Source organism: Malus sylvestris, chromosome 14 (genome assembly GCF_916048215.2).
Source record: "Malus sylvestris chromosome 14, drMalSylv7.2, whole genome shotgun sequence".
Lineage (NCBI taxonomy): Eukaryota > Viridiplantae > Streptophyta > Magnoliopsida > Rosales > Rosaceae > Malus > Malus sylvestris.
Genome location: NC_062273.1, coordinates 25741431 through 25757306, shown reverse-complemented (window position 1 = coordinate 25757306; position 15876 = coordinate 25741431). Strand labels below are relative to the sequence as shown.

The 15876-nt window shown below is 41.8% G+C and overlaps 1 protein-coding gene across 1 annotated transcript; it reads right to left on the bottom strand.

The window, feature by feature from the left end:
• Positions 1–8049: 8049 nt before the first annotated feature.
• LOC126598625 (uncharacterized) lies at positions 8050–9179 on the bottom strand. The gene is made up of 2 exons (XM_050264990.1): positions 8302–9179; positions 8050–8112 (listed from the first exon to the last, which is right to left on the bottom strand). Exon 1 carries the CDS (start codon positions 9114–9116, stop codon positions 8493–8495), a length of 624 nt encoding a protein of 207 aa, XP_050120947.1. The 5' UTR covers positions 9117–9179; the 3' UTR covers positions 8050–8112; positions 8302–8492.
• Positions 9180–15876: the final 6697 nt, after the last annotated feature.

Sequence of the window (15876 nt, the reverse complement as noted above, 5' to 3'; positions counted from 1 at the left end):
TTTTGTGGTATTCTCTTTGGTTGTGCTCCAGCTTAGGCATTGAGTACTCTGTGAAACTAGTGTCACAAAATTTTGATAACCAAGATATATATGGTCATTCACTATTGATTTGATATTAACTGCGGAGAAAAAATGGATCTCATTTTAGGTTAACAAAAACCACCAATCACCTCACAATAACAAACTGATAATACTAGAGAGCCCAAATTTACCAACCAAATGACGTGATTGTTAATTATTAGTTAAATGTTGATTAACGTGTATTTCCTATTGGTAACATGTCATTGGGTTTGCAAATTTGGTTAAAAATTGAGTAATGTTACACTTACCACATACTTGAACCATCTCTCTAATAAAGCTAAGGCCCGTCAACACATATGAGTTTCATATCTATTAGAGAAATAGTACAAATAATGGTACAACTAAGTGGTAAAAGTAGCATTTTTGTTAAAAATTTGGTATTCCTAACATTATCCATAACAAAAACAAATGAGAAATTTTATTTGAACTCATATAACTTTTTTTTACACCCAACTTACTCTCTACACATATATCGTACCTATTTTTAAAGCAGCCGCATTTAGACAACAACTTTTAAAAGCAACTTGTATGTTACTTTTAAAATTTGCTTTTTATAAAAAAAACGGAGCTAAGCCTTTAATGAATATTTTTAATTCTTATAATACCCTCATTAATTAAAACTGACATTATTTATCCTTCTACGTATATTTTCGCCCTCAGAGAACAAAGACTGCCACCATCTACCACAACGACTAACCTTATATCACCACCACCATTACCACCACTACAATCGACACTACTACCACTGCCACTATTGCTACGGTGCTACCTATACACCCCAACCACCACACCCTATTATTGTCACAACCACCAAACCCCCCACAATTGTCGCTGCCATCACCGCCACTATCCCCACCACTGCTGTCGTTGCCACCACCCCCACAACTATGCCTATGTTTGTCATTATATACAATAGTATCATTTTTCCATTAAATTTACCAAATGATTTTACACTCCTTTTCATACTCGCATGACTAAATATACAGTTTATTAAATGTTCAACTGCTTTATTTTACAGCTGATTATTCTTGAAATACAACATAAGCAGTTAAAAAAAAACACACACACACACAGCAATCACAAACTGACCCTAAAGCCTTCTACGTGTGTGGAAAATTTGTGAAAATGGTTTTTGTGAACACGGAAAATTCCTGAAACGAAAGAGACAAGAACAACGCGCACAAACAAATATTTGGTGTTTGATAGTTTTGGGTTACAATCTCTCTCAAATTTGGTCCTCTGATTCGATCTCCGTAAGGTATTGATTTGTGGATGTGTGATTGATCCAAAGGGCCGTTGGGCTTGATCTAAGGATGAACGTTTTTCAAGGGCCGTGGACTTGATCTTGAAGGTGGATTTGAGCGGATCTTCAAAGGGGCTTTTGGGCTTGATCTTTGAAGAACAGTGATGAACGGATCTCCAAGGGCTTTTGGGCTTGATCTTGAAGAACAATGATGAACGGATCTTCAAGGGCTTTTGGGCTTGATCTTGAAGAACGGTTGAATGTGTGGATTTGTCGACGTTGTTGATCCAAAGGGCCGTTGGGGCTTGATCTTGGATGAACGGATGATGAACGATGGTGCTTTCTTCAAGGGCCGTCGGGGCTTGATCTTGAATTGGTGGATGGTTGATCCAAGGGCCGTCGGGGCTTGATCTTGGAAGAACGATGAACGAAGAATGAAGAACACTTTCTTCAAAGGCCGTCGGGGCTTGATCTTGGAAGAACGATGAACGAAGAACGAAGAAGGCTTTCTTGATTCTTCGGGAACCTGGATGCTTGAGAGCTTCGGAGTTTCAGAGCTTCAGAGCTTCAAGGTGTCATATGAATTGGTCCCCCCCCCAAATGAATGAAATGGGCTTGTATTTATAGAAATTTCCAAGGCCTAATTTTGAATATAATATTCCAGATGAAATAAGTCGTTTCTGCCAGGTGTTGACACGTGTCCTATTTGATGACTTTTCCAACTCGTTTCAATTTTCGTTGAGTCACACGCTACGTGTAAAATTTATGTAATACATGAGCATTGACACTTTGATTTATTGGTCAACATTTATTTATCGAAATTTCGATGTCTACAAATGCCCCCACTTCGGGAACCTGGATGCTTGAGAGCTTCGGAGTTTCAGAGCTTCAGAGCTTCAAGGTGTAATATGAATTCGTCCCCCTTCAATGAATGAAATGGGCTTGTATTTATAGAAATTTCCAAGGCCTAATTTTGAATATAATATTCCAGATGAAATAAGTCGTTTCTGCCAGGTGTTGACACGTGTCCTATTTGATGACTTTTCCAACTCGTTTCAATTTTCGTTGAGTCACACGCTACGTGTAAAATTTATGTAATACATGAGCGTTGACACTTTGATTTATTGGTCAACATTTATTTACCGAAATTTCGATGTCTACAAATGCCCCCACTTCAAGGCACGTCGTATACATGTGCTTGTCACGTGTAGGAGATGTGTTTTGAAGTCCCTTACTGTAGATGTCGATCCAAGGGCCGTCGAGGCTTGATCTTGAATTGGGCTGGAGATTTCTTCAAGGGCCGTTGAGGCTTGATCTTGAATTGGGCTTGAGATTTCTTCAAGGGCCGTTGAGGCTTGTTCTTGAACTTTTGTTTGAAATTTCTTCAAGGGCCGTCGAGGCTTGATCTTGAAGGTTGAAATTGGGCCACAAGGAGCTTCATGTGGTAGATGATCTTTGGCTTTGGTAATGGATGAATCGGCACGTATTTTGTTGCACTTGTTGACTTTCCACAGCTTTGATCTTGAACTGGGTTGGAAGATTTTCTGGATTCCTCCAATTGTTGATTTTCCACAGCTTATTCTTGAACTAGGTTTTGATTCAAGGGTGGTAGACACTTAATCTTGAATCGGACTTGTGATTTCCTCAAGGGCCGTCGAGGCTTGATTTTGAATTTGGTTGGAAACTTCTTCAAGGGCCGTTAGGGCTTGATCCTTGAAGGTTGACTTGAACACATGACAAGCAGGCACGAGGTGAAGGTGACGACTTGTTGCTCTGTTCAATCTTTCTAATTCACACCTGAGCAATTTGGTCAACGGTATGATCTTCAAGATTGATGCGCTTTTCTTCCAGTTGGTGACTTGATCTTTAAGGATTTGATTCAAGGGTGGTGAATCGGCACGTGCAGCCTATAACGCCTAGTAAGCCGACCCAAGAATTTGAGGGTCAAAACGAGTTCTTCATCTTAGACTCTTTCTGCCGAGTTGACTGTGCATGCTGCATTCTTCTCTGCTTGTTTCTTCAGGCAGATATGGCAGCTTCTCGAGTTCCTCAGTTCGGACTCCTTCCGCTGAGTTGACTGTGCAGACCGCATTCTTCTCTGCTTGTTCCTTCTGCACGTTATCTCCACATGCTGCAAGGTATCATTTTCACTTGCCTTATCTATTCTTCAGGCAGATGTGGTAGCCTCTTTGGAAGTACAGCAGCAGTGGGAAACGAGTACTCGATAGCAGTGCTAGGTAGGCAATCAGGGAAGGGTTCCAAGCAGTCGGTTCCTTACCCGAGTTTGAGTGGAAGTTCCGGCATATTGTTTTCTTTATCCTTGTCTTTGTAGGTAGGAGCAAGGACAAAGGAAACGACAGGGAAAACGCATGATATGAGATACTCTTGCTTTCTACCCTGGTGATATGAGATACTTTTGCTTTGAAGTTATTGGCTTACAGAGGTACCCCAAGGAATAAGGAACACTAAGTGACTCGAGAGGCTTCGTTGGGAAGGCATTCTCGGAGATGAAGAAAGGTTCTGTATGTCTGCCTTGCTATGGAAGGTAAAGGTGGACAGTTATAGGAGGTCCCTTAATACCTGTAGAGGTACTATTCTTTCACTCGTGTCGGCAACCAATGCATGATTGATCTATATGGCTTCACGTGCTTTCTTCCTTATCAGAAATCTTCGACAACTTGTCCGTAATTTCCGCCAAGCTGAGTGTGCATGTGACAGGTGTTGACGCGGCTGAAAAAGACTGGCGCCTCTTCGATAACTGGGATCGGCGCTTCGACAAATTACCCGTGATTTCCGCAAAGCTGAGTTTGCGTGTGATGGGTGCTGACGTGGCTGAAAAAGATTGGCGCCTCTTCGATATCTGGGATCGGCGCTTCGACAAATTGCTCGTGATTTTCGCAAAGCTGAGTTTGCGTGTGACGGGTGCTGACGCGTCTGGAAAAGCAAGATGCTTCTCCGATTTCTGAGCTTGCCTCTTCGATTTTTGAATGGCCTCTTCGAATTCTGAGCTCGCCTCTTCGATCTCTGAAATCCCGTCGAGTGTTGATTTTTTATAGAAGCACGTTGTTCGTTTCAAAGCACACTTGAATTTTCGCTTGTGAAAACTCCCTTCTTGTACTTCTAAGATCTTGATTTGTCTGATCTCTTCTTTCTTCAACACTTTGAAAATGTCTGGACCCTCCGACCGTCGTTTTGACTTGAATCTTGGTGAAGAGGCAGTCCCGCCTTCTCCAGACAACATATGGCGCCCATCCTTCATATCTCCTACTGGTCCTCTTACCGTTGGGGATTCGGTGGTGAAAAATGATATGACCGCTGCAGTGGTGGCCCGAAACCTTGTCACTCCCAGAGATAACAGACTACTTTCCAAACGGTCTGATGAGTTGGCTGTTAAGGATTCTCTGGCTCTCAGTGTGCAGTGTGCAGGTTCTGTGTCCAACATGGCCCAACGCCTATTTGCTCGAACCCGTCAAGTTGAATCGTTGGCGGCTGAAGTGATGAGTCTCAAACAGGAGATCAGAGGGCTCAAGCATGAGAATAAACAGTTGCACAAGCTTGCACACAACTATGCCACAAACATGAAGAGGAAAATTGACCAGATGCAGGAATCTGATGGTCAGATTTTACTTGATCATCGGAGGTTTGTGGGTTTGTTCCAGCAGCATTTACCTTCGTCTTCTGGGGCTGTACCGACTGCTGAGGCTTCAAACAGCCAACCTCCGACGCCTTTTCTTCCTGGAGCTCTACCGAGTTGTGAGGCGCCACCTGATCGTCCTTGAATATCCCCTCTTGTAAATTTGATTTGATTTTTTTTTGTTTTTTTTTTTTTTAATTTATGTATAATGCAAATTTATGTAAAATTTCAGAAAAATAAATAAAATGGACCTTCTATTTCTCTCTATGCATTTGTTTTTTTATTTTTTATATTTTTTATATTTTTTTGTTTTTTTGTTTTTTTTCTTTTTCTTTTGGTGCTGGATGCACCAAGTTCCATCATTTTTTATATTATTTATTTATTTATTATTTATTTTATTATTTTTTTTACAAATTTTTTTTTTCTTCCGCACATGGTGCCCATGCACCACCAGAAACTTTTGATCTGCCATGGGGCTGTACCCTATCTTTGATCCACCACTCCTCTTTTTTTTTCACGTGGTGCCAGATGCACCACTTTGCTTTGCTCCACCATCCTATTTTTTTAATATATCTTTTTTGTATAAATGTTGATGATGGGTAGATAAATTTGCAGGCAGCGGAGCTCGAGTTTGAGGAAGAGCTTCTCGGCCGGCTAGTCGTTTGACGGCGGTCTTTGAAGTTGTTGGCAGCTGCGAGGCAAGAGACGGAGGAGGTGGAGGTGACCAGGGCAGCTGTGACGGACAGAGACGCCATGGCAGGACCTCGAGGAGTTTTAAGATACTGGTGCAAATTATTAGATGGAGGCTAAGTGGATGGAGCCCTGCTGAAACTGTTGTCACTGCAGGATGGGCTAGGACTTGAAGCCGTTCGTGACAGGCATGCTGCCGGTTGCAGCTTTTGTGATTCCGGCCGCACACGATCCATGTTGCAAGCGTCTTGGTGCTCTATGAAACTCTCAACCCTAGAGAAAACACGGCCGCAGTCGCAAGAATGTCCTCTGGTGCCGCAGGTTTTGAGATGTGCTTTGTAATCGGACTGCACGGTGTAGACTTTGGAGCACTTGTCGCAGACCCACTGCTTGTGTTTGCTGTGTTTTCTTCTAAAGTGTTTGTTTTTTTTTTTTTATTGACCCCGACGAGATCGCCGAGGGCGTTGCGGGCGTTGCGGGGGATAGGGACACCACTTCTGTATCCGGATCTGGTGTGCCTGCAGGTACAGGTGGAAGAAAAACACGGGTTCAACGGCAGTGGTTGCTGGAATTGAGTTGCGACGGCGGTGTAGGAAAACTGTGGTTGTTGAGGATGGTGGAAAAGACGGCGTCGCAGAGTGACGGCCTTGAGAGTGTTGGAGTTGAGGCAGAGCTCCTTGCACACTGGCAGCCACGGCTCGCAGACCAACATCGAACCCGGAGGATGGCTTTGGAAATTCCGCCAGAGAAAACCCGATCCAGATGAAATCGAGGAGAACTGATCCAACCCAGATGTCAATTTGGATATGTTGTCGACCCTCCAGCATTTTATGGTGTCTGTGACGACGGTACCTGGCACAGAGGTTGACCGGCTCGCAGAGCGTCACAGAAGGCAGGGTCCAGGTGCTGCTGATGCTTCAATGAAGGTAGAATTCGGCATGAAAGACTCCACGGACGACTCGAGCAACGTGACCCGGTTTGTGATGCTGGCCCTGGCAGCCGGAGGTGCGCGCGTAAGCCTCTGCAGAGAAGAAGCCTCCCTCGCTCGCAACCCAAAACTTAACAGAGAAAATCGGCGAGGAGAAGAAGAACTGCGAACTCAGAAAGTTTGGTTCTTGGCAAGGATTTTGCTGCTCCTGCTTGATTACACATTCTCTCTCTCTCTTCTAGAGGGTTTGTTTCTGTGAAATGGGGGTCCAAGATTTCTGGGTTTTCATTTTTGTTATTGGGTTTTGCTTCCAAGCTCGGATTTTAAGCTCCCAAAACCTGACATGCAATCCCAACGATTTGAAAGCATTGGAGGATTTCAGGAACGGTATAGATTCTGTGATTGATGGGTGGGGCAGCAAATTTTCACCTGATTGCTGTAAATGGGCAGGCATCACTTGCAATTCTTCGTGGAGGTACGCGATCGATCTCGCCACACCCAAAGCGATTCGGTATCGGATCCCCCAATCGAGTATCGGTTTCTGCTCGTCATCGATCAGAACACCCGGAGTAACCCGACCCGGTTGGAAGATCCAGTCCCATCCACTGTACCGTCTCTCCGTTATAAACGACGCCGTGAGTTGAGGGTCACACTTTTAACCTGACACGCCGCCTCTTATCACCACCGCCAGCGCCACCGCAAGCAAATGAGCAAGAGGATGTCCGGTCCCAAGCGGAGGCGTATGTATTGGGGTTTGGGTCGACTCCGGTCGATTCTCATGGCGATGGCGACAATTGATATTGCTAACTCGCAAGTGTTTGTAGAGGTACTTGTCGAGGGGGTTGAACTCGGGGAAACAACCGGGATTGGCTGAGAAGGGTCGGAATTTGTGGTTGAGAAGGACCTGGTGTGAGTGAATGGCGGAGGAATAGGAAAGAAAGGTGGGATTATACTTTTACAAACTTCAGGTGGATTTATGGATACGTGATACGAAATTGGACCGCGGATTGGGCTTGGAGGCTGCCACTTGGGGCTGGATGGCCTCCTTTTGGTGGGCTGGCTGCTGATGCCTTGTTGCTGCTGGAGCTTGTTGTTGGGCTGAGACATATATATATATGTTTCCCCCTTCTTTTTTTTTTTCTAAATACATAATAACATATGTTTTTTTTTTTTTTTTTTTTTAAATACATAATAACATATGTATTCAAATTTTTTTTTCGAAGAAACTATAATTTAATTTTGTACAAAGAAAATTGCAAATTTTCTTAACAAAATCAATTTGTAATGAAATTGCCCTTCTTTAATAAAACATTTATTCTTTTGATTTTGATGTGACTGAACTCGAAAAATTGAACATTCGAGCTGCCTACGTACCCCTCCAAAGAAGAGATCAAGTCGTAACGTAGTTCAAATACATAATTTTTTTTTTTGGTATTTTCTTTTTTGTGCCGTTTGCATTTTTAACTCATGCAGGCAAGGAGCATTTGGTGCCGTGTTGCAGTTTCAGCTCGTGCAGGCAAGGAGCGTTGGTGTTGCCTTTTATGCTCGTGCAGACCAGGAGCGTTGGTGTTGCCTTTTATGCTCGTGCAGACCAGGAGCATTGTGTCTTGCAGTTTAGGCTCGTGCGGACAAGGAGCTTTGGTTCATGCAGTTTAGGCTCGTGCGAACAAGGAGTATTGTGCCATGCAGTTTAGGCTCGTGCAGGCGAGGAGCCTCGTGTCCTACAGTTTAGGCTCGTGCGGACAAGGAGCTTCATGTCTTGCAGTTTAGGCTCTTACAGACAAGGAGCTTTGTGTCTTGCAGTTTAGGCTCTTACAGACAAGGAGCTTTGTGTCCTACAGTTTAGGCTCTTGTGGACAAGGAGCTTTGGTTCGTGCAGTTTAGGCTCGTGCGAACAAGGAGCATTGGTGAATTTGTCAAGCAATTTTGGAGAGGCGTTCCTCACAATCTTCATAGCAAGGAGCCTTGACCGAGTGATTGAAGAAGTCTTCGGGCAAGAAATCACGCATCGTGATAGGGATGGACGATTTATATGTCGAAATTTCATCATCTTCAACACGTTCACGTTGCTTTGAAGGTTGACAAGAGCTGTTTTGCCCCCTTTCCGATTGGCGGACTTGTGGATGAGACGTATGCTTCTTGTGCAATTTCTTAGGAGTGACTTGAGTCCATCCTTCAACTTTGCTTGTCTTGGAGGGTGCCCCCAGCGGTTGGGGTGAAAACTTTGAGTCGGAAGAGCCAGAAGTGAAGGTGGTATAGTTTGACTTCACCACATCGTCAAGATCTAGCTCGATGATTCCTTTCTGAGCCAGCTTCATGATGAGATCTTTCAGCACGAAACATTTTTCTGTCGGATGACTGATGAAGCGGTGGAATTTACAGTATCTTGGACTGTCGGTACGATTCATCTCTTCCGGCCGTCTGCACTCAGGCAAACTGATCACCTTCTTGTCCAACAGGTCATCTAGCATGGCAACCACATCAGAGTCGGGGAATGGATAAGTCTTCTCCTCAAGCTCCTTCAAAGTGCGTCTACGCATCTCTTGATCACGAAAGCCTTCGGCTTGAATCGCCTTGCCTCGTGTAGGGATTTTGACGGGAGCTGTGTTAACCGTCATCGCTTCCTTGGTGGGTTTCCATGCAGCCTTTTCCACCTTTGTCCCAAGAACTTTGTCGTTCTTGTAGTCGGCGATCGGTTCTTTCTTCCCATGATGGGCGATGCTCAACTCCATGTCATGGGCGCGAGTGGCCAATTCCTCGAAGGTCCGCGGTTTAATGCCTTGAAGGATGTATTGCAAACCCCATTGCATGCCTTGGATGCACATCTCGATTGAAGAGGTTTCCGAGAGCCTGTCTTTACAGTCGAGGCTTAGAGTGCGCCATCTGTTGATGTAGTCAATGACTGGCTCGTCCTTCCACTGCTTTGTGCTTGTTAGCTCTAACATGCTCACAGTGCGACGGGTGCTGTAAAAGCGGTTGAGGAATTCCCGCTCTAATTGCTCCCAACTGTTGATGGACTCAGGCTCTAAGTCCGTGTACCACTCAAAGGCATTTCCTTTCAGCGAGCGCACAAACTGCTTGGCGAGGTAGTCTCCCTCCGTTCCCGCGTTGTTGCAAGTTTCGACGAAATGTGCAACGTGCTGCTTTGGGTTTCCTTTTCCATCAAACTGCATGAACTTTGGTGGTTGATAACCCCTTGGCATCCTTAGGGCATCAATCTTCTTGGAATAGGGATTCGAGAAGAACAAGGAGGTATGTGAGCTCCCTTCGTACTGTGCTTTGATGGTGTTGGTGATCATCTCCTGCAGCTGCTGGATAGAAAGAGATCCCATGAGCGCCGCTGCTTGGTCTGGCTCCGGCTTCCCATCGATTTTCTTCATCGGGGGTTCTTCGTCTCCGCCAGCTCCTCCCTTTAGTGGATCATCCTCTGGGTCGGGTTTATCGCCGTCCTGCGCCTCCAGTCGGTTGACTAGTGCTGCAATTTGCAAGTCTTTTTCTTCCACAGTTCGGGTTAGCCTTGTGATTGCTTCATTCATTTGAGCCAGCTGCTCATCGATTGAAGTTGCTCCAATGGTCATGACTTGCACGGCTGAACTGTCGCTTGAATCGGCATCGGAGAGCATGGATTCGGCGTATTTCCTTGGGCTTTCCCCCCTTGGTGCCCTTAGTGAGGCTAAGGTGATCAAAGGCTCGTGCCTTGGGTGCTTTTGTTCCCTTGGCAGAGTTGATGCAGAGGTGAAAGAGGTGGCAGAAGTAGCTCTTGCCATGCTTCGAGTCGTGATGCCCAAAGTGACACCAGTTGTGACGAGGACGCTTTTGTTCTTTGCGCCGGTTGCGGGAACAGTTTGAGCCTTCCTTGATGCCATTAATTTTGGAAGTGCGATTGAATTTTTTGAACGGAGAAAGAGATGAGAGGCAGAGATTGTCCCACTGGGCGTGCCAATTTGTGAACACGGAAAATTCCTGAAACGAAAGAGACAAGAACAACGCGCACAAACAAATATTTGGTGTTTGATAGTTTTGGGTTACAATCTCTCTCAAATTTGGTCCTCTGATTCGATCTCCGTAAGGTATTGATTTGTGGATGTGTGATTGATCCAAAGGGCCGTTGGGCTTGATCTAAGGATGAACGTTTTTCAAGGGCCGTGGACTTGATCTTGAAGGTGGATTTGAGCGGATCTTCAAAGGGGCTTTTGGGCTTGATCTTTGAAGAACAGTGATGAACGGATCTCCAAGGGCTTTTGGGCTTGATCTTGAAGAACAATGATGAACGGATCTTCAAGGGCTTTTGGGCTTGATCTTGAAGAACGGTTGAATGTGTGGATTTGTCGACGTTGTTGATCCAAAGGGCCGTTGGGGCTTGATCTTGGATGAACGGATGATGAACGATGGTGCTTTCTTCAAGGGCCGTCGGGGCTTGATCTTGAATTGGTGGATGGTTGATCCAAGGGCCGTCGGGGCTTGATCTTGGAAGAACGATGAACGAAGAATGAAGAACACTTTCTTCAAAGGCCGTCGGGGCTTGATCTTGGAAGAACGATGAACGAAGAACGAAGAAGGCTTTCTTGATTCTTCGGGAACCTGGATGCTTGAGAGCTTCGGAGTTTCAGAGCTTCAGAGCTTCAAGGTGTCATATGAATTGGTCCCCCCCCAAATGAATGAAATGGGCTTGTATTTATAGAAATTTCCAAGGCCTAATTTTGAATATAATATTCCAGATGAAATAAGTCGTTTCTGCCAGGTGTTGACACGTGTCCTATTTGATGACTTTTCCAACTCGTTTCAATTTTCGTTGAGTCACACGCTACGTGTAAAATTTATGTAATACATGAGCGTTGACACTTTGATTTATTGGTCAACATTTATTTACCGAAATTTCGATGTCTACAAATGCCCCCACTTCGGGAACCTGGATGCTTGAGAGCTTCGGAGTTTCAGAGCTTCAGAGCTTCAAGGTGTAATATGAATTCGTCCCCCTTCAATGAATGAAATGGGCTTGTATTTATAGAAATTTCCAAGGCCTAATTTTGAATATAATATTCCAGATGAAATAAGTCGTTTCTGCCAGGTGTTGACACGTGTCCTATTTGATGACTTTTCCAACTCGTTTCAATTTTCGTTGAGTCACACGCTACGTGTAAAATTTATGTAATACATGAGCGTTGACACTTTGATTTATTGGTCAACATTTATTTACCGAAATTTCGATGTCTACAGTTTTCTAAATATTTAAAAGGTCGTGGGAGTTTAAAGTGAATGGAAATTGCTCAAAAGTATACAGGGTTATCCTATCGTCCACATTTAAGAGAAAATTTAAATTTTTAGTATGCGGAGAACATCTCAGGTAATTAATTCTCTACAAAAAGGAAAATCAGTTATCCTTTCATAAAACCCCACCATATCCGCTGCCAGCCTACCATCTCTGCGATCCTCATCAACATCCCAGTTAATTCCTTTCAAATAAAAAATAAAAAATAAACTTAGACCAAAAAAATAAATAAAAAATTAAAACATCTCAGTTAATTCCTTACAAATAAAAAAAATAAAAAGCATTATGAAGTTTCTATTTATTTATCATAGCTGATAACATTATAGATTTTGTCTAACTTTATGCATGCAGTACAATCAAATCACACACATGCCAAAGGGCTAAGGCAAATAACATTAAAACGAATAATAAATCCTGGGTGTATGCAGTACAAGTCAACAAATATTTGTATTTGCTCAACTAATAATTCCCAGGACCAAGACTTAAAATTACTAAGTCATGAAATCAATACATTTCCACTTGAATTGTGAAAACCTTAATTTCTTTGTAAAAACTTTAATTTTTGTATAAACATGTGGCTATGTTTTGGTTATCAATTGAATTGTCTCTGATAGTTACTTGTAGGCCTGCCTTTCTTTGTAGCCTTGGCGAAAGTGGTGGCAGATAGGGCTGGGCATGGGCCGGGCCGGGCCCATTTTTGAAGGGACCGGACCGGACCCGGAATTAAAGGAGACGGGGCGGGCCGGGCCGGGCACTACAATTCTGAAAATAGGAACCGGACCTTACCCGGCCCGGTTGAAACGGGCCGGTTCGGTCCGGGTACACGAGTCCTTTTTTTTTTTCCTGTTTAAAAATGTTTGCTGCACACAGATTGCAGTTTGAAAAAACTGCACAGATTGCAGTTTTTACACAGAACATATTTCACATATTGCAGTTTGAAAAAACTGCACAAATTCCACAAATTTCACAGATTCCACAAATTGCAGTTTGAAAAAACTGCACAGATTGCAGTTTCTCAAACTGCACAGATTGCAATTAAAAACTGCACAGATTGCAGTTTGAAAAAACTGCACAGATTGAAGTTTTTTACTGCACAGATTGCAGTTTGAAAAAACTGCACAAATTGCTTCATTTTAACCAGGCTGGATAAGAAGAATCAACAATTACTTCATTTGTGTTAAGTTAATACATCATGGCACACATTGCTGCATTTTATTACAATATAAAGTAGACTAGACCTTACATTAAGTTAATATAAACAAACTATCAAGCGATATCTCGTTTGAGGTCAAAAAATATTTTTGATGCAGATCCCGTCACATGGTCTACACATATATGCATCATAACCCGAACTACGACTACTCACTTTAACATCTAAAATATTTCCACCATCTTTATCCTTGTTCTTGTCACCATTCTTTGTACCCAAAGTAGCAGCATGGTGCGCAAAAAGCTCAATGACAACATTCATGTGTTTGTATTCTTCTACTACCAATTTAAGAGCAATATAGAAAAGAGAGCAAACACAGAAGTTACACCAAAACTGCAGATTAATTATGAACAGATGCCAAAACTCGTTACGTTCTGAATGACAGTTATATCGATATACTAATCAACTTTTCAGGTAACGAAAGCGGCTAACATATCAGGAGAAAACGCTGCTACAATCTTTACCGAGGCTCTTGTCACGTTTCTGTATGACTAAAGCAGCTACAGTTCACGCAAACGGCTCAATCACAATATCTGTATCAAGAATTTTCAGTGTTTCACTACTTTCGATTCAAGAACAACTAAAATCCAAAGAAACCCAATACTTTGCACTAAAAATAGATCGGGGCGGGGCGGTTCTTAATTTTGTAAAGGACAAAGAAACCCAATACTTTTGAAAGTGGTGCCCCAGTCGGCTAGATTGAAAGTGGTCCTCGGGGATGGACTCAGAACTGACTGACCAATTCATTTCGGCCCTTGGATTCACATCCTATGGTTAGTAATTAATTTGCTTTTTAATGGGTTTCTCTTTCTCTCTCCGTCTTGGGGCCTTGGGAAAAGATAGGAGTTGAGAAGAATAAACCTTCTCACCAAAAACAAAAGAGGGAAGAAAAAACCCCATTAAAAACAAAATTAATTATTGAGTGTGGGGCCCGTATTGAGTTTTTTAATTTTTTATTTAAAATTTTTAATTTTTTTTTAATATCCACGTATAGCCTGTATTGACATGTAGTTCTTAGTCATTGTACATGTGAATGCCACGTTATTAATCAACAGTTGATTTAACATTAATCTTAAATCAACAAGTATTATAGAAAAATGCTAAGGAGACTTGCCTTCATCCACAGTAGGCTAACAATAGCACATGAAAACATTGAAATTAAGAAGCAACATATTTGTTAAAGAGTTGCCTTCATCCTTAAAAATTGCATATGTCACTATCCACTAATTTGTTATTCAAGAATTGCACCAATTAAGAAGCAGTGGTACCTAAACGTGATTTTTTTTTCTTCTGGAATTTAGCGATATGCATGCATCTCTTCGTAAAGTCTTCCTTATTAATTTGGTTGTCTTCTTCAAAACTTAATTATGCGTGTTTGTTTATTTTTATCTTCACTAAAGGAGCTTCCTTGAGCCATTATATGTACAAGTTTTCAAGTATTAGGTTGTCATATAAAGAACTTTACTACTAAATCTTCTTGGCAGATGATTTGTTAGTGTTAATTGTTTGTAAGAAGTTTGTTGCTACATTTACTTTATCAAGACCTTTCTGCAATATATGTTTTGAATCATGATATTTATTAAAGAAATTTAGTTAATTATGAACTGCACATGATTGTTTTGTTCGTCGTAGATTCTATGTCTAACAACGATACCACGATGTATAATAAACTAATTATTATTTATTTCATCAAAAATAATACATCGATAATCGTATATGCTTTTTGTTACAAAAAATTCATAAAAAATAATTACGATATATAAAGGTTGTGCAGGATGAAAAGGAAGTGAGTGGAGAATTTAAAAGAAAAATAATATAACAAGATAAGATGTGGGGCCTTGGCTTTTTGTGTAAAGAAAAGAGGGGGTGAAGACTGAAGAGGGAGGGAGTGATGGATGAGAGAGACAGGAAGAAGTAGATGAGGCACGGGTGGACGTAGGGGATGGGAGAAAAAGAAAAGAGGGGGTGAAGACTGAAGAGGGAGGGAGGGAGGGAGGGGGGATGAAAGTTTTAACGAAAAACTCACAGTACTGTTCACTTTAACGAAAAATCACATTTTTACATTAAAAAGTCAAACCTAGTACTATTCACTTTACCTTTTATTTTGTCCTTATCATTAAAACTCAAAGTTTTTAAACATTTTTCATTAGTTTTCCTAAAAAAAATGGGGGTGGTGAAAGGAAGAAAAAAAAAGAAAAAAAAAGAAGAAAACTAATTTGTGTTTATGTTAATATTTTTATAATATTTTTGGTCTTAATTATTGACTAAAATTATTAAATTACTTTTAGTTAAGATTCAAAATTTTAAAACTCTTTTTATTATCCTTTGAAGGCTGGGTTAGGACCTTGTACTGTTAATTGGACGAAACTTTTTTTTGAACTGTTATTTGTAAGAATCATTTTTTAACTGTTATTTGTAAGACTTGGTACTTCTTCAATGAAATGTTTTATTTGACATTATTCTTGTCTCAATGTCGACATTTTGCACACTATATTTTGAAGGAAAAAAAAATACACCATTTTATACAGAAAGGCTATATAAGATCGCATGTCTCGAAAACTTTCTAATGAAAATATAGTTTTGTTATTTAGTACTATGATCTAGTCGTATTTTTTTTCACTTGTAAAAGAGACCTTTCACTTAAATAAAGTTTTGTCACTCAGTATTACGGTCTTGTTGTACATGACAATTGAAGACCAAGCTACAACTTATCCCCTATCATGTACAACTGTGACCAAGATTAGCAAGGGGCCTATTAAGTTGTGCATCATTTCTGAATAATCATCTCTTTTTGAGTTTTGAGCGTGGCCTCTTTGTGGCG

Excerpts from the sequence above, each read along its gene's own strand:
- LOC126598625 (XM_050264990.1), bottom strand. The coding sequence starts at position 9,116 with ATGCGTAGACGCACTTTGAAGGAGCTTGAGGAGAAGACTTATCCATTC.